The 26973-nt window shown below is 33.5% G+C and overlaps 2 protein-coding genes across 2 annotated transcripts; one reads left to right on the top strand and one right to left on the bottom strand.

The window, feature by feature from the left end:
* The first annotated feature begins 4705 nt into the window (after positions 1-4705).
* Positions 4706-6209, top strand: LOC136813570 (uncharacterized). Its single transcript, XM_067070077.1, has 2 exons — positions 4706-4861; positions 5340-6209. The coding sequence occupies exons 1-2, from the start codon at positions 4706-4708 to the stop codon at positions 6207-6209; spliced, it is 1026 nt and encodes a 341-aa protein (XP_066926178.1).
* A 3873-nt stretch (positions 6210-10082) lies between these two features.
* On the bottom strand, positions 10083-18790 carry LOC136813674 (uncharacterized protein DDB_G0288805-like). The gene is made up of 2 exons (XM_067070173.1): positions 18461-18790; positions 10083-10906 (listed from the first exon to the last, which is right to left on the bottom strand). Exons 1-2 carry the CDS (start codon positions 18486-18488, stop codon positions 10176-10178), a joined length of 759 nt encoding a protein of 252 aa, XP_066926274.1. The 5' UTR covers positions 18489-18790; the 3' UTR covers positions 10083-10175.
* Between the last annotated feature and the right edge of the window lie 8183 nt (positions 18791-26973).

A 26973-nucleotide genomic window follows, 5' to 3' on the forward strand; every position in this document is an offset into this window, starting at 1 on the left:
GTCTGCTTGAGATGAAATCCAACGGGCAACGACTCCAGGCTTCTTGGTTATCCCCACAATACCACCTTTGATTTTTGAGCTCCTATTAAAGGTTTGTTCTATTGTCTGATCGCATGCAACATTGGCAAATCCATATTCATTTTGACGTTTGACTGTCCAATTGCCAGCAATTTCTTTGTAAATACCTACGATGATAAGTACCATTGTGAAGTCAGTTTTGATGGAGTCTGGGTCTGAGGAGAGCTTGCCCAGCTTGAGACGAAATGAAAACAAAATCCTTAAAGATAATTAGCGACAATAATCTCTGCCCACTAAAAATGTATTTGATATAGTTTTTATATGATGATTGTTATTAGCAGTAATCAGCAACCTTCAAAAATTTAAAGAATTTTAAAGACTTACTGTTATGGGTTTTTTCCAAGCAATGCATTTCTACCCAATAACAAGACCCATATCGAGCGTAGTTTGGATGATTTGTAACGAAAAACCAAGGCAGCATAGATTTGACTGCTGACAGATGCAAATCCCAGTTGCTGGTTCTGGTGGCTCTCACATGTAGAAGTAAAATCTCGACCATACCAATATAATTGCTCGAAAATGCAAATAGTTCTGATTCTTCATTTTTCTTTGTTACAAACTGTTCATACCTACAAAGGAAAAGTTGGAAGGAAAGTTTAGCAAATTAGACACAGTTTTCCAATCACGTTTACTTTCAAAGCAGCAGTTTAAAAAGATATTCACTAGAAGTTTCACACCTCACAAATCTTGATCATATTAATAAGACATTATGTAGCATTTGTTCATGTTTAATAAGATGCGAGGTTCTAAAACAGATCAAAGTTATAATTTACCTGTTAGTGATATTTGTCAATTCTTCAGACCCAAGGTGGATGTCATAGTCTTTGTCTTCCACGTAGCATGATACTGAATTGATAACGTCTACAACAATTTGTTCTTCTTCAAAACTCATACTGGAAAGGTATGCTCGAAACCGTAATCTATGCAGTGCTTCATACATAGCTTTATGGGCTCTCATTGCACGATTGTACTCCCTCTGCAACAACATCTGATTCGATGAAAACGTTCTTAAAATGAAAAGTAATACAATTACATTTACTTATCTAATGTCATCTCATCTGACCCTCAAAGGGAAAGGGTGGTCCCCTATATAAAGGTTACATCAAAAACCCTAAAGTGCATCAAGCTACAATTTTACAAACATTTTGGACATCATCATAAAAGTGCAAGAAATGAAAGTTAAATAAACCATCAATCGTACCTTCAGTCCAGCATGTCGATAGATCTTTGCGATTGAAGAAAGATAAGACATGACCATATGGAAATCACCTAGCCTGGCAACGATTTTCTTTTTGTAAATTTCATTTTTGCATAGACAGCTTCATCAAACACCATGCCAACAGATTCCAATTCCAGATGGTTTGCAATGTCAACACCATTCTGTAGTATAGCATTGATGGTGGAGTTTTCTGTTACTGGTGCATTGATGGCTGGCAAATAAGTGATTGATGAAACTGGTTCACTCTTATTATCACTGAAGTTGGCTCTCATTGTATTGAAACCAGTCCAACCAGGAAGTAGCTCCTCGACTGGCTCAGCTACAAATTTAACCAAATTGAAAGCAAGATCAATGTTACTGAATTTTTCCTAAATAGGACACTTTTCAAAATCCAATAAAATGAGGTCAGCATGATCTGATAAAGAAGGCGATTCCTTTTTTCCAAGATAAAAATCGGGCAGATTTTCAGTTGTGGTATCAAAAGATCTAAGATGCTTGCTGACTTGTGCTATGGGTTGTGTGACATTATAAGTGTTGATTTCCTTCTGGATACATATACCATGTGCTACATGTGTGGTACCGAAAAAAGAACAAGCAGCTATCAACCTACTATCCAGGAGCAAAAAGACTCACTTTGTTGGTAGAATACAACAGACATACATCGTCTTCTTGAAATTCAGGAACAGGTACACATTTTTTTTATAAGAATAACTTCTATAAGAAAATCAGGGTGAGATTTCGGAGTTAGAACAATAAGCCTATTGTTTAGAACAATAGAAAAAAAAGGGAAAAATAATGATCCTCACCCTCACCCAAAGTAAACTATTCTTATAAAAAAAGCGTGTACTTGAATAATGAAAAATCAGATTGCAAAATTTAATTTGCACATAAATGTTGTCCCTTATTAATAAGTTCTTAAGTTAGAATTTTAATGAAATCTGATCACTTAATTTAGAAAAAACTAGTTTACATTAAACTAGACTTTGATGTTCACAAACAGTGCAAAATTTGAATGAAGTATGCATAAAATTGTTCAAGCTTTAAATTACTTACCAGCCCCTGTCAAGGTTTCTTCTGGGAAATCAGCATTGTCATATACCAACGTGGAAAATAACCGCCTCCGAACCCTCTCTGGTACTAGTGCTCCTGTGTTTGTGTTTACTGTAGCTAAGGCAGTTTCAAATCCTCTCAATGTGGAAGAAGAGCAACAATGGCCAAAGCCATTCAACAAGTCAACTGCCTGGGTTGAGCCTGAGATCTGTTTGATTGCAGTTGACAAAGCAAGTGATTTCAATGTTTGTTTACGTCCTTTAGAATGGGCATATATCAAATCATGTGCGATGGAATAGACTTTCAGAGCATTTTTCTCTGAATAGATTAGATGTTTATCATCATCAGTGAAAAAGTTTTCTGAGTAACCAAGTAGAAGGGATAGAAAATTAAATAATGCCGCTGGTATCATTCGTTTGTACTCATCTAGGGTGAATGTATCAGTTTGTGGAGGCCAGCCTATCACACCAGGTGCTTCTTTTAAAACATTACGCATTTCTACGATAAGGTTGTGATAGGAAGACTTTTCGATCGACAGACGTGGGCTGAGATTATCATCTTCCACATCATCATCTGAATCCAAATCTGAATCAGAATTATCAATTGAGTTGTCATCAGATTCATGTTGTGAATCTTCATCTTATGAGGACTGCGATGCTTGAGAATCATAGAATTCTTCTGCAAGTTCTTTGTCAGCTATAATACCAGTTGGATTGTTTCCATCAAAAACAAGCTCACTGAGAGTTTGATCTTCTGGTTGATAAAAAATCAAGTTTTGGAACCTTTTAACCAGATTTTAACGGGATTTCAATTTTTTTGACTGATAGTCTGAAATGTCAACTTGTTGCCGTTTTTTAACAGTAAAGATGAATGTCTTCAATAAGGCAGTCAGGCAGTAAACGCGATGCTGATCAATAATCTTTTTTCTAATTATTCGCTCACAAAAATAATCAAATGCAGAATCATAGTCTGGTATTTTGGTTGGATTACTGTTGGTAGAACTTGCAACCTTCTGTTTTGCATTCCTCGTACATTCAGTGTATTTTGCATGACACTTCCTATGATAGTGAACTTCTCTCGCAACAGCATCCTTCAAACCCAGTTTGACAATCATCGATTCATCTTTCTTCATAGATGCTGCCTCTTTTAATAATGCCTCATGCAGGCTTTCAGATTTCGTAAGGCCTTGATGTTTTCGTTTCGAATCAATTCTATCGGTATAAAAGTGATCAACTCTATCACAGATAACGCATATTTTGGGCAACACACCAGCATTTGTTCTTGAACAAGATGATACTTCATTTGTTTTTTCATTTGTTGGTTTGGGCTGTTGTTGCAGATTGAGTCTTGTCGATTTTCTTGGACGTAATTTCTCTTCCTCTTTACAGAGTTACTAACACGTTCAAGTTTGGAAGAGTTAGTAAAGTCTTGGTAACATTCCAAGTGGTACGATAAATCTTTAGACAGATCAGACTGTGTTCCTAGACCTGCAATATGCTGGGCAACTTCGATGGCTTGATGTTTTTCCCCAGCCAAATTCAACCAATTTTGACGCTTAGAAATTACATTTTTGTAAGTCTTTTCAGTAAATTTCTTTTTTGAACAGTTTTCTCGGTCTTTATTAAAAAAGTGAATCAAACATTCCTCTATAATAATATCAAAGGAACACCAATATCAAATTACAACTGTCTGTCTGTTCGCCATTTTACTAGATTTTTGTTTACTTTTTTACTCGGTTTCGCTTTCGATTTTGCGACTTTTTGCAGAACGCTAATTTGAAGAACGCTTTAGAATACGGCAAAATACAGTCGAAAGTCTGTTCGTCCTTTTGTAACGCCGGATCAAAACAAAGAATGCGATAAAATCGACAATCGAGCTTAATCGAACCCAATCGAGAAAAATAGTGAACTTTGGGGCTAAATTACTAAAAATCTGCAGGGAATTTTAGAGGCAAATTTTGTCTGTGAGATCTACACACTTGTATGAACAAAATATCAAAAATTTGCCCTGATCTAAGGGGTGCCCTACGAAGTGAAAGAATTATCGAACACGGACGCTGGTCTACTACGCCTGATTTCCTCACTATCGATTCAGACTGTGAAGATGACGAGAACATTGATATAATATGAGATTTTATGATTGTAATGTCTATATGAATGAAAAGAAGGAATGAAAGAAATATTGCAATTTTGAAAATTATTTAATTAGCGCCCCGGGTTGAATAAGCGCCCCCTCAAAAAATAGATTTTTAAATAAGCGCCCCGGGTGCTTAATTGGTCATTTACGGTACTATTTTTTCATAGGAAAACCCTTATTCCCACATACTATAGTTGTTACGCTCCAACAGAAGACGCTACTATGTCCGCCAAAGACACGTTTTATGCTAATCTGAGAAAACAGTTTAATACTAAATCCGATCGTAAAATTGTTTGTCTCGGTGATTTCAATGCAACCTCTTCTGCTACCCAATATAACTCATCACTTCGAGAACATGTTGTTATCGAAGACCTCAAAGTTAACAATAACGGAGAACGATTCCACAAATTTTTCAACACGTAAAAACTATCAGTACTCAACACTTGGTTTTCGCACAAAAAATGTCGCCGCATCACCTGGCACTCACCTGATGGAACCACCAAAAAAGTATATGACTTTATATTATCATTTTCATGGATACGTCAATACGTTAAGAACTGTCGTGTACATAACAGTTTTGATTTCGATAGCGATCACCGGCTAGTGATAGCTGATATGAACACTCCGTGCACAAAAGCAGCCAGATTCCGAAAGAGACATATGAAAACTAGTGCAAAACCTATCAGCCCTTCAAAACGAAAATATAGCAGCGAATGTACGAAATGAAAGCATCAATAAACTTACCACAATTGAACTAGATCGAGATAACAATACTTTGAACTCAGCATTTGTTAATTCGTTGAATGAAGCTGCAAAAAGTATATTACCGCAAAAAACTAACACAAAACTTTATCAGCCATGGCATGATGACGAGAAATTGAAACAACTTTACCAGGAAAAAGATGAGCTTTTAGCTAAATTTCCAGATTCCAATAAACTGAAGGCAATGAAAAAGAAAATCCGTTTAAGAGCTAGATTTCTTCGTAATGAATACCTTAAACACGAAGCTGAAAAGCTTAATCAACTGGCCATCAACCGTGAATTAGAGGAACTATTCCATAGAGCCAAACAACAAGGAAAGACACTCAAATCCTTAAACCACTCATGCGACGCTCAAAAGCTTGCTGATCATTTCAACCCGACCGATCACTTTGGTCCAACCTCACCTGAACTTGAAAGAGATAACCTACCTTTATTTCTTGAAGAACTTCAAAATATCTCAAGAAATATACATATCGACGATTCACCCCCTACAATTGACGAAATTGAGCACCAACTAAAACTCTTGAAAAATAATAAGGCAAGCAATGATATTGCTCCAGATATACTCAAAGCCTGCAACCACCCCATAATGAACCAAGTCATCCACCGAATGACACTCAATCTGTGGAATAACCTAGACATTGCCGACGCATGGGGCAACTCCAAGCTGAAAACCTTATGGAAAAACAAAGGATCCAAGTCTGACCCCACGAAATACCGAGGAATTAGCATTGGGTCAACGGTCTGTAAACTCATAATAAATATTATTCTTGAACGCTCAAGACCGTGGTACGAAACTCAGTTATCAGACGAGAAGAACGGATTCAGGCAAAATCGTGGCACAACTGACGGCATCTTCACACTAAAACGAGTCCAACAAATTACCCAAAAGAAGTTGCAACTACTGTATCTACTATTTGTTGATCTTACCGCAGCATTCGATCACATCTCAAGAGATTTTTGATAGAAAGGAATGGGAGTACCATTCTTTTGTGGAGTACTCCTTTGAAAATTCTGTAGCGAAGTGAATTTATCTTCTTACAGAAAGTAATATCTGGAATTTTTTGTGTTAAGTGGTTTACATTAATTATATGTTGGTGTCAATGCAAAACATTTTCAAGTATATTTAAAATTTTTATGAAGTGATTTAAGTGTATTGAAATTGATTTAAGTTTGAAGTGATTTAATTTTTGTAAGTATGAAGTGATTTCTTTTTTGTAGAGAACAGTTTTGATGTCATTTAGTACGTATGGAAAGTTTCGATATCATTTAGTACGTATGGAAAGTTTCAATAATTTTACAAGTTTGTTAATAGAGCGTTAAGAGGTGTTCAGAGGTACAAAGACTAAGGAACCTGGGACTTGAGTGTATGTTACAGTGCCTTAGTCATCACTCAGAGGACCCTTAAGATATCATAGGTGCATACTATATACCTAGAACATTGATGTAGAAGATTGCAAAGAAATAAGTATTTAGATAAATATATATTCTTACCAGGTTTGTTAATTTTTTGTGAAGCCATCTTGTCTGTCAGGTAATAAATTTGAATGAAAGTAAAGAAGGGTATTAGTTGATTTAGATTTTGGTTTTATAGTATAGTAGACCATGTGTTTTTCATAATGTTATTGTCTCATTGTTTTATTTGTGATTCGATTGGTTATTTAGATCACGTGAGTGTTATTCTTCATTTTTATTGGATAATTTTTTCTTTTGTTTGAAAGAATCGTAAATTCTGAATAAATGTGTGAACGTTTTTGGTATGTTTTATTAACGTTTTTTGTATGTTTTATTAACGTTTCTTGTATTTTTTATTAAGGTTTTTTGTATGTTTTATCAAGGTTGGTTTATGGACGATATTTTTTCTTTTTTGTTTTCAGTGTCGTGAAAATTTCACATGTTTTCGGTTTCAAAGTGGTTTTACATTCTGGTGTTAAATTTTTTTGAAATTATTGCTTCAGCTTTTCAGTATGATTTCTTATATGGGTATGGAATTTTTTGATTAATTTATTGAGCTAATTGAGCTAATCGATAATTTATGTAAATTTATTGAGCTAATTGAGCTAATCGATAATTCATGTAAATTAATATATTATTTTCGCTTTGAATTCTTTGTAGTTGATTTTGAAATGTGACGAGTTTTGTTGATTTAGTTTAATAAGTTGACACGGCAGTATAGTGAGTTAATTTAATCCTTACGAGGATCTGTAATTTAGTTAAAAGATATTCAAATTTAGAAATATCCTTTGTAATTTGAGGTATTTTTTGGATAGAATTGATTATTTTTTAGATAAATGAACATTGATTGTTTGTTTATTTTTTCGTACTCAATTTCACTTGGTTATTTTATTTTTTGTTTTTCGGATATAGAATTGATTTTCCTTTTTTTTAAAAAATGAATATTAATTTTGTTTATTTATTTGTGTTCAGTTTAAACTTTGTTGGTTTTGTTTTGTCTATGTTTTATTTTTTATTTCGTATTTGTTTGTTTGTGTATAAGTCTAAAAAGGTATGTTAGAAGTATTCTACTTAAAAGCTTTGAATACTTTTCCGATGAGTAATTCAATTAATGTAATTATTATAAGTCAATTAATGTAATTATTATAAGTCAATTATACTATTAAACATTTTTTTGGGATGATTTCCCGTGGGTAAGGGATCAATTATTTTGTTATTGTATGGGTATTTTTGGTTTTAAAAAACATTACATTCCATTTAGATATGGAAGAAATATGGTATTCCTATGATTTCTAGGTAGAGATTATCGGGTAAATTGTGGGATTAAATGAGGGAAAAAACGTAGGATAAAGATACAAATGATATAATTCAGTTGTTTTTATATATAAGTAAGCTAATCGTAAATTTACATCTTATTTATAAAATATCATAGCTATTTTCCGTTGTCCACGTGGCGAGTTCGGATCAGTATGTCTTTTAAATTTCTTTGCCTTTTATATACAACAAAAGGTTTGCTTGGGTATAATTTGTTCAAGAGACTGTCATTTCTTATTATATACCAGTGTTTGTTTATTACTTTCTGTAATGTAGTGAGTTGTTCATAGTATTTTATAATAAATGGTAAGTTCTGTTTCTGTTTTTGGGTAGTCCTGTTTCTTGAATTTTTCTGTAATCCGTACAGAGGTTTTCTTTGTTTGGCGATAATTGTGTTTTTTAATTTTTTTCGTGATCCGTATAGACATTGTTTTTGTGTTAAATTGGTTATCTTTCTGATATTTCGTTTTATGATTGGGAGAGGAAAACCTCTTTCAGTTAGGTTAATTTTAAGACTTTTTAATTCGTTCTTGAGAATTCTGTTATCAGTGATCAGTGTACGGTATCTACGGGCTTGTGTATAAATTATATTTTCTTTTGTGTGGCTTGGGTGATACGAAGAGTAGTGTAAAAGGGAATTAGCATGAGTGGATTTTTTGTATAATTTGCTTTTAAAAGAGTTTGTCTTTTGTCTTTATATATTGTAGTATCTAGGAAATTGATTTTCTTCTTAGAATAGTCCCATGTGAATTTTATTGTAGGGTGTACGTTATTAATATATTCCAAAAATATTTTTAAGCTCCTTAAAGAGCCTCCCCATAGAATGAAAATGTCGTCTAGAAAGCGTTTGTAAAATAGTATATTTTGTGTATTATTTTTGTTTTTTATGAAATCGTGTTCGAATTTTCCAAGGAACAAATTAGCAAATGGTGGTGCCATTTTAGTCCCCATACTGGTTCCATATAGTTGTTTGTATAGAAAATCTTTGAATTGGAAATAGTTGTTTTCAAGTACAAAGTATAGCATTGTCTTTATGATAGTATTGTTGGGTGTAAAAGAGGGTAGTTCATTTCTGTATTTTTCGATGAAGTGTAAACAAGCTTGGATACCTTCTTCGTGGGATATGTTTGTATAAAGTGACTTTACGTCTATTGTGACAAAGTATTTAGTTTGGTTGCTGTTTTTTTGTCTCGGAATGTATTTAAGAAATGCTTTTGTGTCTTTGATATGCGAGTCTAGTTTATAAACTAAAGGTTGAAAACATTTGGTTAAAAATTCTGACATGTTTTCGGTAACAGAGTTGACAGAAGATACGATTGGTCTTCCTGGTATAAGTGGTTTATGTATTTTTGGTAATATGTAGAAAAGGCTAGTTCGTGGGTTTTGTTGTGGGGTTAGATATTTGTAGGTATTTTGGTTAATATGATAGTGAAGAAATATAGTTTCTAGAAATGTTTCAATATTTGTTTGTAAGTCTTTAACTACATTAGTTTCTTTAATTATTTCGTAAGATTTTGTATCGTTAAGGTGTTCCATTACTTTATTTTCGTAATCATCTCGATTTAGAATTACGATAGAGTTCCCCTTGTCTGCCTTTTTAATTACTATTGTTTTATTCCTTGACAGTCTCATTAATGTTTTCAATTCTTTGTCAGTGACATTTCTAGTTCCGGATGGTTTTCCTTTAATATTTTATTGTATAGTAATGTAAGTTCTTCAATAGTTTTGGTAATATATAAAGATAAATTTTTGTTATCCGGGGTAGGAGCCTGCCAATTTGTTGTTCTGTGTAGTGGTTTTGAATGTTTAGATTGTTTATTTTTTTGAGAAAAATAGTATATTCTATATAGTCGATTTTTATATTTGTCTAAAGCTATTTCAATTTCTTTAGCTAAATGTTTAGTAGTAGGCGTGGGTATAAATGAGAGTCCTTTATTCAAAATGTTTTTTTCAGTTCGGTTTAGTTTTATTTTAGAAAGGTTGATAATTAAGTTGTTTGATGGATTATTATTGTTATTTATGGTTTTGTTAGTTTTATTAGGTATTTCAGACATTTTATAGACAGTAGTTTTTGTTTTTTGATTTGATGAGTATGTTTCTTTCGTTGAGCTAATATAATGGTTAGTATAAAATAAAGTGTTATTTACATTATATACAGAGTTTACTCGTTTTTTGATGGTATATTATCATTCGAGCGTCTTCTCTTGCTTAAAAATTCTATTTCAATTTGTTCATCGACCATTTTTAGAGTTTCTCTATCGATCTTCCGGGCTAGGTTATCCATCATTTGTTCATGGTAGGTTGTTTGTTCTTTATGGTGTTCAATCATTGTATTACGAAGCTTTCTCCCCGCTTCCTCCAGAATATGTGTCCACTGTTGTTGCAGTGGTTTGGACATTATGCAGTTGGATTTAAGTGTTGGGATTAGACCCGGTGGAATTTTCTGTGTAGATTTCCGTTCCTCCAGGTAGGCACCTTGTCTCTCGTTCGTAAGCATTTTGGTCGTGTGATATTTATAGCTTCTTATAATGTGGTCTTCGTTTTCGTTTGCGTTTGGTCTTTCTTGTTTTGGTGTTTTTTGAAGTTTTCGGAGACGGGCTATCGTGCCATTAGTATCCTTCAAAGGAGTTTCTTTGTTGTCATTCTGTACGGTTGTCTGATCAGCGTTTTTGGTTTTCGTTTTGTCGTTGTTGTGGTTGTTGTTGTTGTTTGATCGGGAAAATGAGAGATTGAATATCCTGGGTTTGATGGGGTTGTCGTTTTTGTCATTGCCATTTCGGGTGGTTTCGATGTTGTTGTTGTTGCCGTTTGGGGTGGTGTATTTATTACATATTGATGGTGAAAGGTTTACGTCATTCATTGAAAGGTTTACGTCATTCAGTGATTCTTCGTCTGATAAATAAAGAAATGTGAAGGTAGTAAGTAGTCGAGCATGAATGATTGTTTCTTGGTATTAATTTATTTTTTGGTTAATCTATTTCCAGAAAAAATTCCAAAAAAAATTTTTTTGAAAATTTTTATTATTTTTTCATTTGGTAAATCAGTTTTATCTTCTGTTTTATTTTCTTTGGTTTCAATTTACATTCTTATATTGGTAATAGTTATTAAAATTTAGTTTCGTAGTATTTAATAGTTATTTAACTTTGTTTTGCAGGTTGAATAAATTTTGTTTTCAGATTTCTGTCAAAAAATTACTGTTAAAAAGTTATAAGTTAATCTATTTTTTCATAGTTTCATTGTTCTGTTTATTTTTTCTGAGTTCCTTTTATGTGTGAATGTTTTTAGTATGTTTTATCAACGTCGGCTTTTGAACGTTATTATTTCCACATGTCTTTTTGTTTCAAAATTTTTTACATTGTATAAGGGTTTTTTTGATCACGTGAATGCTATTTTTCATTTTAGTTGGATAAAATATGTTTTCTTTTTCGTTTTAGTTGGATAAAATATGTTTTCTTTTGTTTAATAGAATAGCGTCACGTTCTATTGTCTGATCGCATGCAACATTGGCAAATCCATATTCATTTTGACGTTTGACAGTCCAATTGCCAGCAATTTCTTTGTAAATACCTAGGATGATAAGTACCATTGTGAAGTCAGTTTTGAAGGAGTCTAGGTCTGAGGAGAGCTTGCCCAGCTTGAGACGAAATGAAAACAAAATCCTTAAAGATAATTAGCGACAATAATCTCGGCCCATTAAAAATGTATTTGATATAGTTTTTATATGATGATTGTTATTAGCAGTAATCAGCAACCTACAAAAATTTAAAGAATTTTAAAGACTTACTTTTATGGGTTTTTTCCAAGCAATACATTTCTACCCAATAACAAGACCCATATCGAGCGTAATTTGGATGATTTGTAACGAAAAACCAAGGCAGCATAGATTTGACTGCTGACAGATGCAAATCCCAGTTGCTGGTTCTGGTGGCTCTCACATGTAGAAGTAAAATCTCGACCATACCAATATAATTGCTCAAAAATGCAAATAGTTCTGATTCTTCATTTTTCTTTGTTACAAACTGTTCATACCTACAAAGGAAAAGTTGGAAGGAAAGTTTAGCAAATTAGACACAGTTTTCCAATCACGTTTACTTTCAAAGCAGCAGTTTAAAAAGATATTCACTAGAAGTTTCACACCTCACAAATCTTGATCATATTAATAAGACATTGTAGCATTTGTTCATGTTTGATATGATGCCCTTTGAGAGAATTCGCGAGGTTCTAAAACAGAGCAAAGTTGTAATTTACCTGTTAGTGATATTTGTCAATTCTTCAGACCCAAGGTGGATGTCATAGTCTTCGTCTTCCACGTAGCATGATACTGAATTGATAACGTCTACAGCAATTTGTTCTTCTTCAAAACTCATACTGGAAAGGTATGCTCGAAACCGTAATCTATGCAGTGCTTCATACATAGCTTTATGGGCTCTCATTGCACGATTGTACTCCCTCTGCAACAACATCTGATTCGATGAAAACGTTCTTAAAATAAAAGTAATGCAATTACATTTACTTATCTAATGTCATCTTATCTGACCCTCAAAGGGAAAGGGTGGTCCCCTATATAAAGGTTACATCAAAAACCCTAAAGTGCATCAAGCTACAATTTTACAAACATTTTGGACATCATCATAAAAGTGCAAGAAATGAAAGTTAAATAAACCATCAATCGTACCTTCAGTCCAGCATATCGATAGATCTTTGCGATTGAAGAAAGATAAGACATGACCATATGGAAATCACCTAGCCTGGCAACGATTTTCTTTTGGTAAATTTCATTTTTCCATCTAATGAGTTGAATTTTTGCATAGACAGCTTCATCAAACACCATGCCAACAGATTCCAATTCCAGATGGTTTGCAATGTCAACACCATTCTGTAGTATAGCGTTGATGGTGGAGTTTTCTGTTACTGGTGCATTGATGGCTGGCAAATAAGTGATTGATGAAACTGGTTCACTCTTATTATCACTGAAGTTGGCTCTCATTGTATTGAAACCAGTCCAACCAGGAAGTAGCTCCTCGACTGGCTCAGCTACAAATTTAACCAAATTGAAAGCAAGATCAATGTTACTGAATTTTTCCTGAATATGACACTTTTCAAAATCCAATGAAATGAGGTCAGCATGATCTGATAAAGAAGGCGATTCCTTTTTTCCAAGATAAAAATCGGGCAGATTTTCAGTTGTGGTATCAAAAGATCTAAGACGCTTGCTGACTTGTGCTATGGGTTGTGTGACATTATAAGTGTTGATTTCCTTCTGGATACATATACCGGGTGCCTCAGAAAAAACTTTGGAGTTTGGCGAGCCACTGAGGCCGAACAAAGCCTTGTTTAGGCTCAAAACCACTTTTATTAGAAAGAGGTTTTTTCATTATTTGCATAAATTTAATACCCTTTTATTACGTGTTTTTCACACTTTTCGAAAAGTGAATTTTAACTTCAAAAGCTTATAACTTGACAACTACTTGACCAAACTTAAAAAGTTATACCGCAAAATTTAAGTTAGCATGTCCTCTTTCTAATAAAAGTGGGTCTAAACAAGACTTTGTTCGGCCTCAGTGGCTCGCCAAACGTCCAAAGTTTTTTCTGAGGCACCCGGTACCATGTGCTACATGTGTGGTACCTAAAAAAGAACAAGCAGCTATCAACCTACTATCCAGGAGCAAAAAGACTCACTTTGTTGGTAGAATACAACAGACATACATCGTCTTCTTGAAATTCAGGAACAGGTACACATTTTTTTATAAGAATAACTTCTATAAGAAAATCAGGGTGAGATTTCGGAGTTAGAACAATAAGCCTATTGTTTAGAACAATAGAAAAATAAGAAAAAATAATGATCCTCACCCTCAGCCAAAGTAAACTATTCTTATTAAAAAAGCGTGTACTTGAATAACGAAAAATCAGATTGCAAAATTTAATTTGCACATAAATGTTGTCCCTTATTAATAAGTTCTTAAGTTAGAATTTTAATGAAATCTGATCACTTAATTTAGAAAAAACTAGTTTACATTAAACTAGACTTTGATGTTCACAAACAGTGCAAAATTTGAATGAAGTATGCATAAAATTGTTCAAGCTTTAAATTACTTAACAGCCCCTGTCAAGGTTTCTTCTGGGAAATCAGCATTGTCATATACAAACGTGGAAAATAACCGCCTCCGAACCCTCTCTGGTACTAGTGCTCCTGTGTTTGTGTTTACTGTAGCTAAGGCAGTTTCAAAGCCATTCAACAAGTCAACTGCCTGGGTTGAGCCTGAGATCTGTTTGATTGCAGTTGACAAAGCAAGTGATTTCAATGTTTGTTTACGTCCTTTAGAATGGGCATATATCAAATCATGTGCGATGGAATAGACTTTCAGAGCATTTTTCTCTGAATAGTTTAGATGTTTATCATCATCAGTGAAAAAGTTTTCTCAGTAACCAAGTAGAAGGGATAGAAAATTAAATAATGCCGCTGGTATCATTCGTTTGTACTCATCTAGGGTGAATGTATCAGTTTGTGGAGGCCAGCCTATCACACCAGGTGCATCTTTTAAACCATTACGCATTTCTACGATAAGGTTGTGATAGGAAGACTTTTCGATCAACAGACGTGGGCTGAGATTATCATCTTCCACATCATCATCTGAATCCAAATCTGAATCAGAATCACCATCAGAATTATCAATAGAGTTGTCATCAGATTCATATTGCGAATCTTTATCTTATGAAGACTGCGATGCTTGAGAATCATAGAATTCTTCTGCAAGTTCTTTGTCAGCTATAATACCAGTTGGATTGTTTCCATCAAAAACAAGCTCACTGAGAGTTTGATCCTCTGGTTGATAAAAAATCAAGTTTTGGAACCTTTTAACCAGATTTTAACGGGATTTCAATTTTTTTTGACTGATAGTCTGGAATGTCAACTTGTTGCCGTTGTTTATAACAGTAAAGATGAATGTCTTCAATAAGGCAGTCAGGCAGTAAACGCGATGCTGATCAATAATTATTTTTCTAATTATTCGACCACAAAAATAATCAAATGAAGAATCATAGTCTGGTATTTTGGTTGGATTACTGTTGGTAGAACTTGCAACCTTCTGTTTTGCATTCCTCGTACATTCAGTGTATTTTGCATGACACTTCCTATGATAGTGAACTTCTCTCGCAACAGCATCCTTCAAACCCATTTTGACAATCATTGATTCATCTTTCTTCATAGATGCTGCCTCTTTTAATAATGCCTCATGCAGGCTTTCAGATTTCGTAAGGCCTTGATGTTTTCGTTTCGAATCAATTCTATCGGTATAAAAGTGATCAACTCTATCAAAGATAACGCATATTTTGGGCAACACACCAGCATTTGTTCTTGAACAAGATGATACTTCATTTGTTTGTTCATTTGTTGGTTTGGGCTGTTGTTGCAGATTGAGTCTTGTCGATTTTCTTAGACGTAATTTCTCTTCCTCTTTACAGAGTTACTAACACGTTCAAGTTTGGAAGAGTTAGTAAAGTCTTGGTAACATTCCAAGTGGTACGATAAATCTTTAGACAGATCAAACTGTGTTCCTAGACCTGCAATATGCTGGGCAACTTCGATGGCTTGATGTTTTTCCCCAGCCAAATTCAACCAATTTTGACGCTTAGAAATTACATTTTTGTAAGTCTTTTCAGTAAATTTCTTTTTCGAACAGTTTTCTCGGTCTTTGTTAAAAAAGTGAATCAAACATTCCTCCATAATAATATCAAAGGAACACCAATATCAAATTACAACTGTCTGTCTGTTCGCCATTTTACTAGATTTTTGTTTACTTTTTTACTCGGTTTCGCTTTCGATTTTGCGACTTTTTGCAGAACGCTAATTTGAAGAACGCTTTAGAATACGGCAAAATACAGTCGAAAGTCTGTTCGTCCTTTTGTAACGCCGGATCAAAACAAAGAATGCGATAAAATCGACAATCGAGCTTAATCGAACCCAATCGAGAAAAATAGTGAACTTTGGGGCTAAATTACTAAAAATCTGCAGGGAATTTTAGAGGCAAATTTTGTCTGTGAGATCTACACACTTGTATGAACAAAATATCAAAAATTTGCCCTGATCTAAGGGGTGCCCTACGAAGTGAAAGAATTATCGAACACGGACGCTGGTCTACTACGCCTGATTTCCTCACTATCGATTCAGACTGTGAGGATGACGAGAACATTGATATAATATAAATGAAAAGAAGGAATGAAAGAAATATTGCAATTTTGAAAATTATTTAATTAGCGCCCCGGGTCGAATAAGCGCCCCCTCAAAAAATTGATTTTTAAATAAGCGCCCCGGGTGCTTAATTGGTCATTTACGGTACTATTTTTTCATAGGAAAACCCTTATTCCCACATACTATAGTTGTTACGCTCCAACAGAAGACGCTACTATGTCCGCCAAAGACACGTTTTATGCTAATCTGAGAAAACAGTTTAATACTAAATCCGATCGTAAAATTGTTTGTCTCGGTGATTTCAATGCAACCTCTTCTGCTACCCTATATAACTCATCACTTCGAGAACATGTTGTTATCGAAGACCTCGAAGTTAACAATAACGGAGAACGATTCCACAAATTTTTCAACACGCAAAAACTATCAGTACTCAACACTTGGTTTTCGCACAAAAAATGTCGCCGCACTCAAAATGGCCACACAAAATGGCACTCACCTGATGGAACCACGAAAAAAGTATATGACTTTATATTATCATGTTCATGGATACGTCAATACGTTAAGAACTGTCGTGTACATAACAGTTTTGATTTCGATAGCGATCACCGGCTAGTGATAGCTGATATGAACACTCCGTGCACAAAAGCAGCCAGATTCTGAAAGAGACATATGAAAACTAATGCAAAACACTTAGATCTATCAGCCCTTCAAAACGAAAATATAGCAGCGAATGTACGAAATGAAAGCATCAATAAACTTACCACAATTGAACTAGATCGAGATAACAATACTTTGAACTCAGCATTTGTTAATTCGTTGAATGAAGCTGCAAAAAGTATATTACCGCAAAAAACTAACACAAAACTTTATCAGCCATGGCATGATGACGAGAAATTGAAACAACTTTACCAGGAAAAAGATGAGCTTTTAGCTAAATTTCCAGATTCCAATAAACTGAAGGCAATGAAAAAGAAAATCCGTTTAAGAGCTAGATTTCTTCGTGATGAATACCTTAAACACGAAGCTGAAAAGCTTAATCAACTGGCCATCAACCGTGAATTAGAGAAACTATTCCACAGAGCCAAACAACAAGGAAAGACACTCAAATCCTTAAACCACTCATGCGACGCTCAAAAGCTTGCTGATCATTTCAACCCGACCGATCACTTTGGTCCAACCTCACCTGAACTTGAAAGAGATAACCTACCTTCAAAATATCTCAAGAAATATACATATCGACGATTCACCCCCTACAATTGACGAAATTGAGCACCAACTAAAACTCTTGAAAAATAATAAGGCAAGCAATGATATTGCTCCAGATATTCTCAAAGCCTGCAACCACCCCATAATGAACCAAGTCATCCACCGAATGACACTCAATCTGTGGAATAACCTAGACATTGCCGACGCATGGGGCAACTCCAAGCTGAAAACCTTATGGAAAAACAAAGGATCCAAGTCTGACCCCACGAAATACCGAGGAATTAGCATTGGGTCAACGGTCTGTAAACTCATAATAAATATTATTCTTGAACGTTTAAGACCGTGGTACGAAACTCAGTTATCAGACGAGAAGAACGGATTCAGGCAAAATCGTGGCACAACTGACGGCATCTTCACACTAAAACGAGTCCAACAAATTACCCAAAAGAAGTTGCAACTACTGTATCTACTATTTGTTGATCTTACCGCAGCATTCGATCACATCTCAAGAGATTTTTGATAGAAAGGAATGGGAGTACCATTCTTTTGTGGAGTACTCCTTTGAAAATTCTGTAGCGAAGTGAATTTATCTTCTTACAGAAAGTAATATCTGGAATTTTTTGTGTTAAGTGGTTTACATTAATTATATGTTGGTGTCAATGCAAAACATTTTCAAGTATATTTAAAATTTTTATGAAGTGATTTAAGTGTATTGAAATTGATTTAAGTTTGAAGTGATTTAATTTTTGTAAGTATGAAGTGATTTATTTTTTGTAGAGAACAGTTTTGATATCATTTAATACGTATGGAAAGTTTCGATATCATTTAGTACACGTATGAAAAGTTTCAATAATTTTACAAGTTTGTTAATAGAGCGTTAAGAGGTGTTCAGAGGTATAAAGACTAAGGAACCTGGGACTTGAGTGTATGTTACAGTGCCTTAGTCATCACTCAGAGGACCCTTAAGATATCATAGGTGCATACTATATACCTAGAACATTGATGTAGAAGATTGCAAAGAAATAAGTATTTAGATAAATATATATTCTTACCAGGTTTGTTAATTTTTTGTGAAGCCATCTTGTCTGTCAGGTAATAAATTTGAATGAAAGTAAAGAAGGGTATTAGTTGATTTAGATTTTGGTTTTATAGTATAGTAGACCATGTGTTTTTCATAATGTTATTGTCTCATTGTTTTATTTGTGATTCGATTGGTTATTTAGATCACGTGAGTGTTATTCTTCATTTTTATTGGATAATTTTTTCTTTTGTTTGAAAGAATCGTAAATTCTGAATAAATGTGTGAACGTTTTTGGTATGTTTTATTAACGTTTTTTGTATGTTTTATTAACGTTTCTTGTATTTTTTATTAAGGTTTTTTGTATGTTTTATCAAGGTTGGTTTATGGACGATATTTTTTCTTTTTGTTTTCAGTGTCGTGAAAATTTCACATGTTTTCGGTTTCAAAGTGGTTTTACATTCTGGTGTTAAATTTTTTTGAAATTATTGCTTCAGCTTTTCAGTATGATTTCTTATATGGGTATGGAATTTTTTGATTAATTTATTGAGCTAATTGAGCTAATCGATAATTTATGTAAATTTATTGAGCTAATTGAGCTAATCGATAATTCATGTAAATTAATATATTATTTTCGCTTTGAATTCTTTGTAGTTGATTTTGAAATGTGACGAGTTTTGTTGATTTAGTTTAATAAGTTGACACGGCAGTATAGTGAGTTAATTTAATCCTTACGAGGATCTGTAATTTAGTTAAAAGATATTCAAATTTAGAAATATCCTTTGTAATTTGAGGTATTTTTTGGATAGAATTGATTATTTTTTAGATAAATGAACATTGATTGTTTGTTTATTTTTTCGTACTCAATTTCACTTGGTTATTTTATTTTTTGTTTTTTGGATATAGAATTGATTTTCCTTTTTTTTAAAAATGAATATTAATTTTGTTTATTTATTTGTGTTCAGTTTAACTTTGTTGGTTTTGTTTTGTCTATGTTTTATTTTTTATTTCATATTTGTTTGTTTGTGTATAAGTCTAAAAAGGTATGTTAGAAGTATTCTACTTAAGCTTTGAATACTTTTCCGATGAGTAATTCAATTAATGTAATTATTATAAGTCAATTAATGTAATTATTATAAGTCAATTATACTATTAAACATTTTTTTGGGATGATTTCCCGTGGGTAAGGGATCAATTATTTTGTTATTGTATGGGTATTTTTGGTTTTAAAAAACATTACATTCCATTTAGATATGGAAGAAATATGGTATTCCTATGATTTCTAGGTAGAGATTATCGGGTAAATTGTGGGATTAAATGAGGGAAAAAACGTAGGATAAAGATACAAATGATATAATTCAGTTGTTTTTATATATAAGTAAGCTAATCGTAAATTTACATCTTATTTATAAAATATCATAGCTATTTTCCGTTGTCCACGTGGCGAGTTCGGATCAGTATGTCTTTTAAATTTCTTTGCCTTTTATATACAACAAAAGGTTTGCTTGGGTATAATTTGTTCAAGAGACTGTCATTTCTTATTATATACCAGTGTTTGTTTATTACTTTCTGTAATGTAGTGAGTTGTTCATAGTATTTTATAATAAATGGTAAGTTCTGTTTCTGTTTTTGGGTAGTCCTGTTTCTTGAATTTTTCTGTAATCCGTACAGAGGTTTTCTTTGTTTGGCGATAATTGTGTTTTTTAATTTTTTTCGTGATCCGTATAGACATTGTTTTTGTGTTAAATTGGTTATCTTTCTGATATTTCGTTTTATGATTGGGAGAGGAAAACCTCTTTCAGTTAGGTTAATTTTAAGACTTTTTAATTCGTTCTTGAGAATTCTGTTATCAGTGATCAGTGTACGGTATCTACGGGCTTGTGTATAAATTATATTTTCTTTTGTGTGGCTTGGGTGATACGAAGAGTAGTGTAAAAGGGAATTAGCATGAGTGGATTTTTTGTATAATTTGCTTTTAAAAGAGTTTGTCTTTTTGTCTTTATATATTGTAGTATCTAGGAAATTGATTTTCTTCTTAGAATAGTCCCATGTGAATTTTATTGTAGGGTGTACGTTATTAATATATTCCAAAAATATTTTTAAGCTCCTTAAAGAGCCTCCCCATAGAATGAAAATGTCGTCTAGAAAGCGTTTGTAAAATAGTATATTTTGTGTATTATTTTTGTTTTTTATGAAATCGTGTTCGAATTTTCCAAGGAACAAATTAGCAAATGGTGGTGCCATTTTAGTCCCCATACTGGTTCCATATAGTTGTTTGTATAGAAAATCTTTGAATTGGAAATAGTTGTTTTCAAGTACAAAGTATAGCATTGTCTTTATGATAGTATTGTTGGGTGTAAAAGAGGGTAGTTCATTTCTGTATTTTTCGATGAAGTGTAAACAAGCTTGGATACCTTCTTCGTGGGATATGTTTGTATAAAGTGACTTTACGTCTATTGTGACAAAGTATTTAGTTTGGTTGCTGTTTTTTTGTCTCAGAATGTATTTAAGAAATGCTTTTGTGTCTTTGATATGCGAGTCTAGTTTATAAACTAAAGGTTGAAAACATTTGGTTAAAAATTCTGACATGTTTTCGGTAACAGAGTTGACAGAAGATACGATTGGTCTTCCTGGTATAAGTGGTTTATGTATTTTTGGTAATATGTAGAAAAGGCTAGTTCGTGGGTTTTGTTGTGGGGTTAGATATTTGTAGGTATTTTGGTTAATATGATAGTGAAGAAATATAGTTTCTAGAAATGTTTCAATATTTGTTTGTAAGTCTTTAACTACATTAGTTTCTTTAATTATTTCGTAAGATTTTGTATCGTTAAGGTGTTCCATTACTTTATTTTCGTAATCATCTCGATTTAGAATTACGATAGAGTTCCCCTTGTCTGCCTTTTTAATTACTATTGTTTTATTCCTTGACAGTCTCATTAATGTTTTCAATTCTTTGTCAGTGACATTTCTAGTTCCGGATGGTTTTCCTTTAATAATTTTATTGTATAGTAATGTAAGTTCTTCAATAGTTTTGGTAATATATAAAGATAAATTTTTGTTATCCGGGGTAGGAGCCTGCCAATTTGTTGTTCTGTGTAGTGGTTTTGAATGTTTAGATTGTTTATTTTTTTGAGAAAAATAGTATATTCTATATAGTCGATTTTTATATTTGTCTAAAGCTATTTCAATTTCTTTAGCTAAATGTTTAGTAGTAGGCGTGGGTATAAATGAGAGTCCTTTATTCAAAATGTTTTTTTCAGTTCGGTTTAGTTTTATTTTAGAAAGGTTGATAATTAAGTTGTTTGATGGATTATTATTGTTATTTATGGTTTTGTTAGTTTTATTAGGTATTTCAGACATTTTATAGACAGTAGTTTTTGTTTTTTGATTTGATGAGTATGTTTCTTTCGTTGAGCTAATATAATGGTTAGTATAAAATAAAGTGTTATTTACATTATATACAGAGTTTACTCGTTTTTTGATGGTATATTATCATTCGAGCGTCTTCTCTTGCTTAAAAATTCTATTTCAATTTGTTCATCGACCATTTTTAGAGTTTCTCTATCGATCTTCCGGGCTAGGTTATCCATCATTTGTTCATGGTAGGTTGTTTGTTCTTTATGGTGTTCAATCATTGTATTACGAAGCTTTCTCCCCGCTTCCTCCAGAATATGTGTCCACTGTTGTTGCAGTGGTTTGGACATTATGCAGTTGGATTTAAGTGTTGGGATTAGACCCGGTGGAGTTTTCTGTGTAGATTTCCGTTCCTCCAGGTAGGCACCTTGTCTCTCGTTCGTAAGCATTTTGGTCGTGTGATATTTATAGCTTCTTATAATGTGGTCTTCGTTTTCGTTTGCGTTTGGTCTTTCTTGTTTTGGTGTTTTTTGAAGTTTTCGGAGACGGGCTATCGTGCCATTAGTATCCTTCAAAGGAGTTTCTTTGTTGTCATTCTGTACGGTTGTCTGATCAGCGTTTTTGGTTTTCGTTTTGTCGTTGTTGTGGTTGTTGTTGTTGTTTGATCGGGAAAATGAGAGATTGAATATCCTGGGTTTGATGGGGTTGTCGTTTTTGTCATTGCCATTTCGGGTGGTTTCGATGTTGTTGTTGTTGCCGTTTGGGGTGGTGTATTTATTACATATTGATGGTGAAAGGTTTACGTCATTCATTGAAAGGTTTACGTCATTCAGTGATTCTTCGTCTGATAAATAAAGAAATGTGAAGGTAGTAAGTAGTCGAGCATGATTGATTGTTTCTTGGTATTAATTTATTTTTTGGTTAATCTATTTCCAGAAAAAATTTCCAAAAAAATTTTTTTTAATTTTTTATTATTTTTTCATTTTGTAAATCAGTTTTATCTTCTGTTTTATTTTCTTTGGTTTCAATTTACATTCGTATATTGGTAATAGTTATTAAAATTTAGTTTCGTAGTATTTAATAGTTATTTAACTTTGTTTTGCAGGTTGAATAAATTTTGTTTTCAGATTTCTGTCAAAAAATTACTGTTAAAAAGTTATAAGTTAATCTATTTTTCCATAGTTTCATTGTTCTGTTTATTTTTTCTGAGTTCCTTTTATGTGTGAATGTTTTTAGTATGTTTTATCAACGTCGGCTTTTGAACGTTATTATTTCCACATGTCTTTTTGTTTCAAAATTTTTTACATTGTATAAGGGTTTTTTTGATCACGTGAATGCTATTTTTCATTTTAGTTGGATAAAATATGTTTTCTTTTTCGTTTTAGTTGGATAAAATATGTTTTCTTTTGTTTAATAGAATAGCGTCACGTTCTATTGTCTGATCGCATGCAACATTGGCAAATCCATATTCATTTTGACGTTTGACAGTCCAATTGCCAGCAATTTCTTTGTAAATACCTAGGATGATAAGTACCATTGTGAAGTCAGTTTTGAAGGAGTCTGGGTCTGAGGAGAGCTTGCCCAGCTTGAGACGAAATGAAAACAAAATCCTTAAAGATAATTAGCGACAATAATCTCGGCCCATTAAAAATGTATTTGATATAGTTTTTATATGATGATTGTTATTAGCAGTAATCAGCAACCTACAAAATTTAAAGAATTTTAAAGACTTACTTTTATGGGTTTTTTCCAAGCAATACATTTCTACCCAATAACAAGACCCATATCGAGCGTAATTTGGATGATTTGTAACGAAAAACCAAGGCAGCATAGATTTGACTGCTGACAGATGCAAATCCCAGTTGCTGGTTCTGGTGGCTCTCACATGTAGAAGTAAAATCTCGACCATACCAATATAATTGCTCAAAAATGCAAATAGTTCTGATTCTTCATTTTTCTTTGTTACAAACTGTTCATACCTACAAAGGAAAAGTTGGAAGGAAAGTTTAGCAAATTAGACACAGTTTTCCAATCACGTTTACTTTCAAAGCAGCAGTTTAAAAAGATATTCACTAGAAGTTTCACACCTCACAAATCTTGATCATATTAATAAGACATTGTAGCATTTGTTCATGTTTGATATGATGCCCTTTGAGAGAATTCGCGAGGTTCTAAAACAGAGCAAAGTTGTAATTTACCTGTTAGTGATATTTGTCAATTCTTCAGACCCAAGGTGGATGTCATAGTCTTCGTCTTCCACGTAGCATGATACTGAATTGATAACGTCTACAGCAATTTGTTCTTCTTCAAAACTCATACTGGAAAGGTATGCTCGAAACCGTAATCTATGCAGTGCTTCATACATAGCTTTATGGGCTCTCATTGCACGATTGTACTCCCTCTGCAACAACATCTGATTCGATGAAAACGTTCTTAAAATAAAAGTAATGCAATTACATTTACTTATCTAATGTCATCTTATCTGACCCTCAAAGGGAAAGGGTGGTCCCCTATATAAAGGTTACATCAAAAACCCTAAAGTGCATCAAGCTACAATTTTACAAACATTTTGGACATCATCATAAAAGTGCAAGAAATGAAAGTTAAATAAACCATCAATCGTACCTTCAGTCCAGCATATCGATAGATCTTTGCGATTGAAGAAAGATAAGACATGACCATATGGAAATCACCTAGCCTGGCAACGATTTTCTTTTGGTAAATTTCATTTTTCCATCTAATGAGTTGAATTTTTGCATAGACAGCTTCATCAAACACCATGCCAACAGATTCCAATTCCAGATGGTTTGCAATGTCAACACCATTCTGTAGTATAGCGTTGATGGTGGAGTTTTCTGTTACTGGTGCATTGATGGCTGGCAAATAAGTGATTGATGAAACTGGTTCACTCTTATTATCACTGAAGTTGGCTCTCATTGTATTGAAACCAGTCCAACCAGGAAGTAGCTCCTCGACTGGCTCAGCTACAAATTTAACCAAATTGAAAGCAAGATCAATGTTACTGAATTTTTCCTGAATATGACACTTTTCAAAATCCAATGAAATGAGGTCAGCATGATCTGATAAAGAAGGCGATTCCTTTTTTCCAAGATAAAAATCGGGCAGATTTTCAGTTGTGGTATCAAAAGATCTAAGACGCTTGCTGACTTGTGCTATGGGTTGTGTGACATTATAAGTGTTGATTTCCTTCTGGATACATATACCGGGTGCCTCAGAAAAAACTTTGGACGTTTGGCGAGCCACTGAGGCCGAACAAAGCCTTGTTTAGGCTCAAAACCACTTTTATTAGAAAGAGGTTTTTTCATTATTTGCATAAATTTAATACCCTTTTATTACGTGTTTTTCACACTTTTCGAAAAGTGAATTTTAACTTCAAAAGCTTATAACTTGACAACTACTTGACCAAACTTAAAAAGTTATACCGCAAAATTTAAGTTAGCATGTCCTCTTTCTAATAAAAGTGGGTCTAAACAAGACTTTGTTCGGCCTCAGTGGCTCGCCAAACGTCCAAAGTTTTTTCTGAGGCACCCGGTACCATGTGCTACATGTGTGGTACCTAAAAAAGAACAAGCAGCTATCAACCTACTATCCAGGAGCAAAAAGACTCACTTTGTTGGTAGAATACAACAGACATACATCGTCTTCTTGAAATTCAGGAACAGGTACACATTTTTTTATAAGAATAACTTCTATAAGAAAATCAGGGTGAGATTTCGGAGTTAGAACAATAAGCCTATTGTTTAGAACAATAGAAAAATAAGAAAAAATAATGATCCTCACCCTCAGCCAAAGTAAACTATTCTTATTAAAAAAGCGTGTACTTGAATAACGAAAAATCAGATTGCAAAATTTAATTTGCACATAAATGTTGTCCCTTATTAATAAGTTCTTAAGTTAGAATTTTAATGAAATCTGATCACTTAATTTAGAAAAAACTAGTTTACATTAAACTAGACTTTGATGTTCACAAACAGTGCAAAATTTGAATGAAGTATGCATAAAATTGTTCAAGCTTTAAATTACTTAACAGCCCCTGTCAAGGTTTCTTCTGGGAAATCAGCATTGTCATATACAAACGTGGAAAATATCCGCCTCCGAACCCTCTCTGGTACTAGTGCTCCTGTGTTTGTGTTTACTGTAGCTAAGGCAGTTTCAAAGCCATTCAACAAGTCAACTGCCTGGGTTGAGCCTGAGATCTGTTTGATTGCAGTTGACAAAGCAAGTGATTTCAATGTTTGTTTACGTCCTTTAGAATGGGCATATATCAAATCATGTGCGATGGAATAGACTTTCAGAGCATTTTTCTCTGAATAGTTTAGATGTTTATCATCATCAGTGAAAAAGTTTTCTCAGTAACCAAGTAGAAGGGATAGAAAATTAAATAATGCCGCTGGTATCATTCGTTTGTACTCATCTAGGGTGAATGTATCAGTTTGTGGAGGCCAGCCTATCACACCAGGTGCATCTTTTAAACCATTACGCATTTCTACGATAAGGTTGTGATAGGAAGACTTTTCGATCAACAGACGTGGGCTGAGATTATCATCTTCCACATCATCATCTGAATCCAAATCTGAATCAGAATCACCATCAGAATTATCAATAGAGTTGTCATCAGATTCATATTGTGAATCTTTATCTTATGAAGACTGCGATGCTTGAGAATCATAGAATTCTTCTGCAAGTTCTTTGTCAGCTATAATACCAGTTGGATTGTTTCCATCAAAAACAAGCTCACTGAGAGTTTGATCCTCTGGTTGATAAAAAATCAAGTTTTGGAACCTTTTAACCAGATTTTAACGGGATTTCAATTTTTTTTGACTGATAGTCTGGAATGTCAACTTGTTGCCGTTGTTTATAACAGTAAAGATGAATGTCTTCAATAAGGCAGTCAGGCAGTAAACGCGATGCTGATCAATAATTATTTTTCTAATTATTCGACCACAAAAATAATCAAATGAAGAATCATAGTCTGGTATTTTGGTTGGATTACTGTTGGTAGAACTTGCAACCTTCTGTTTTGCATTCCTCGTACATTCAGTGTATTTTGCATGACACTTCCTATGATAGTGAACTTCTCTCGCAACAGCATCCTTCAAACCCATTTTGACAATCATTGATTCATCTTTCTTCATAGATGCTGCCTCTTTTAATAATGCCTCATGCAGGCTT

Source organism: Clytia hemisphaerica, unplaced genomic scaffold (genome assembly GCF_902728285.1).
Source record: "Clytia hemisphaerica strain Z4C2 unplaced genomic scaffold, Clytia hemisphaerica genome assembly, whole genome shotgun sequence".
Classification (NCBI taxonomy): domain Eukaryota; kingdom Metazoa; phylum Cnidaria; class Hydrozoa; order Leptothecata; family Clytiidae; genus Clytia; species Clytia hemisphaerica.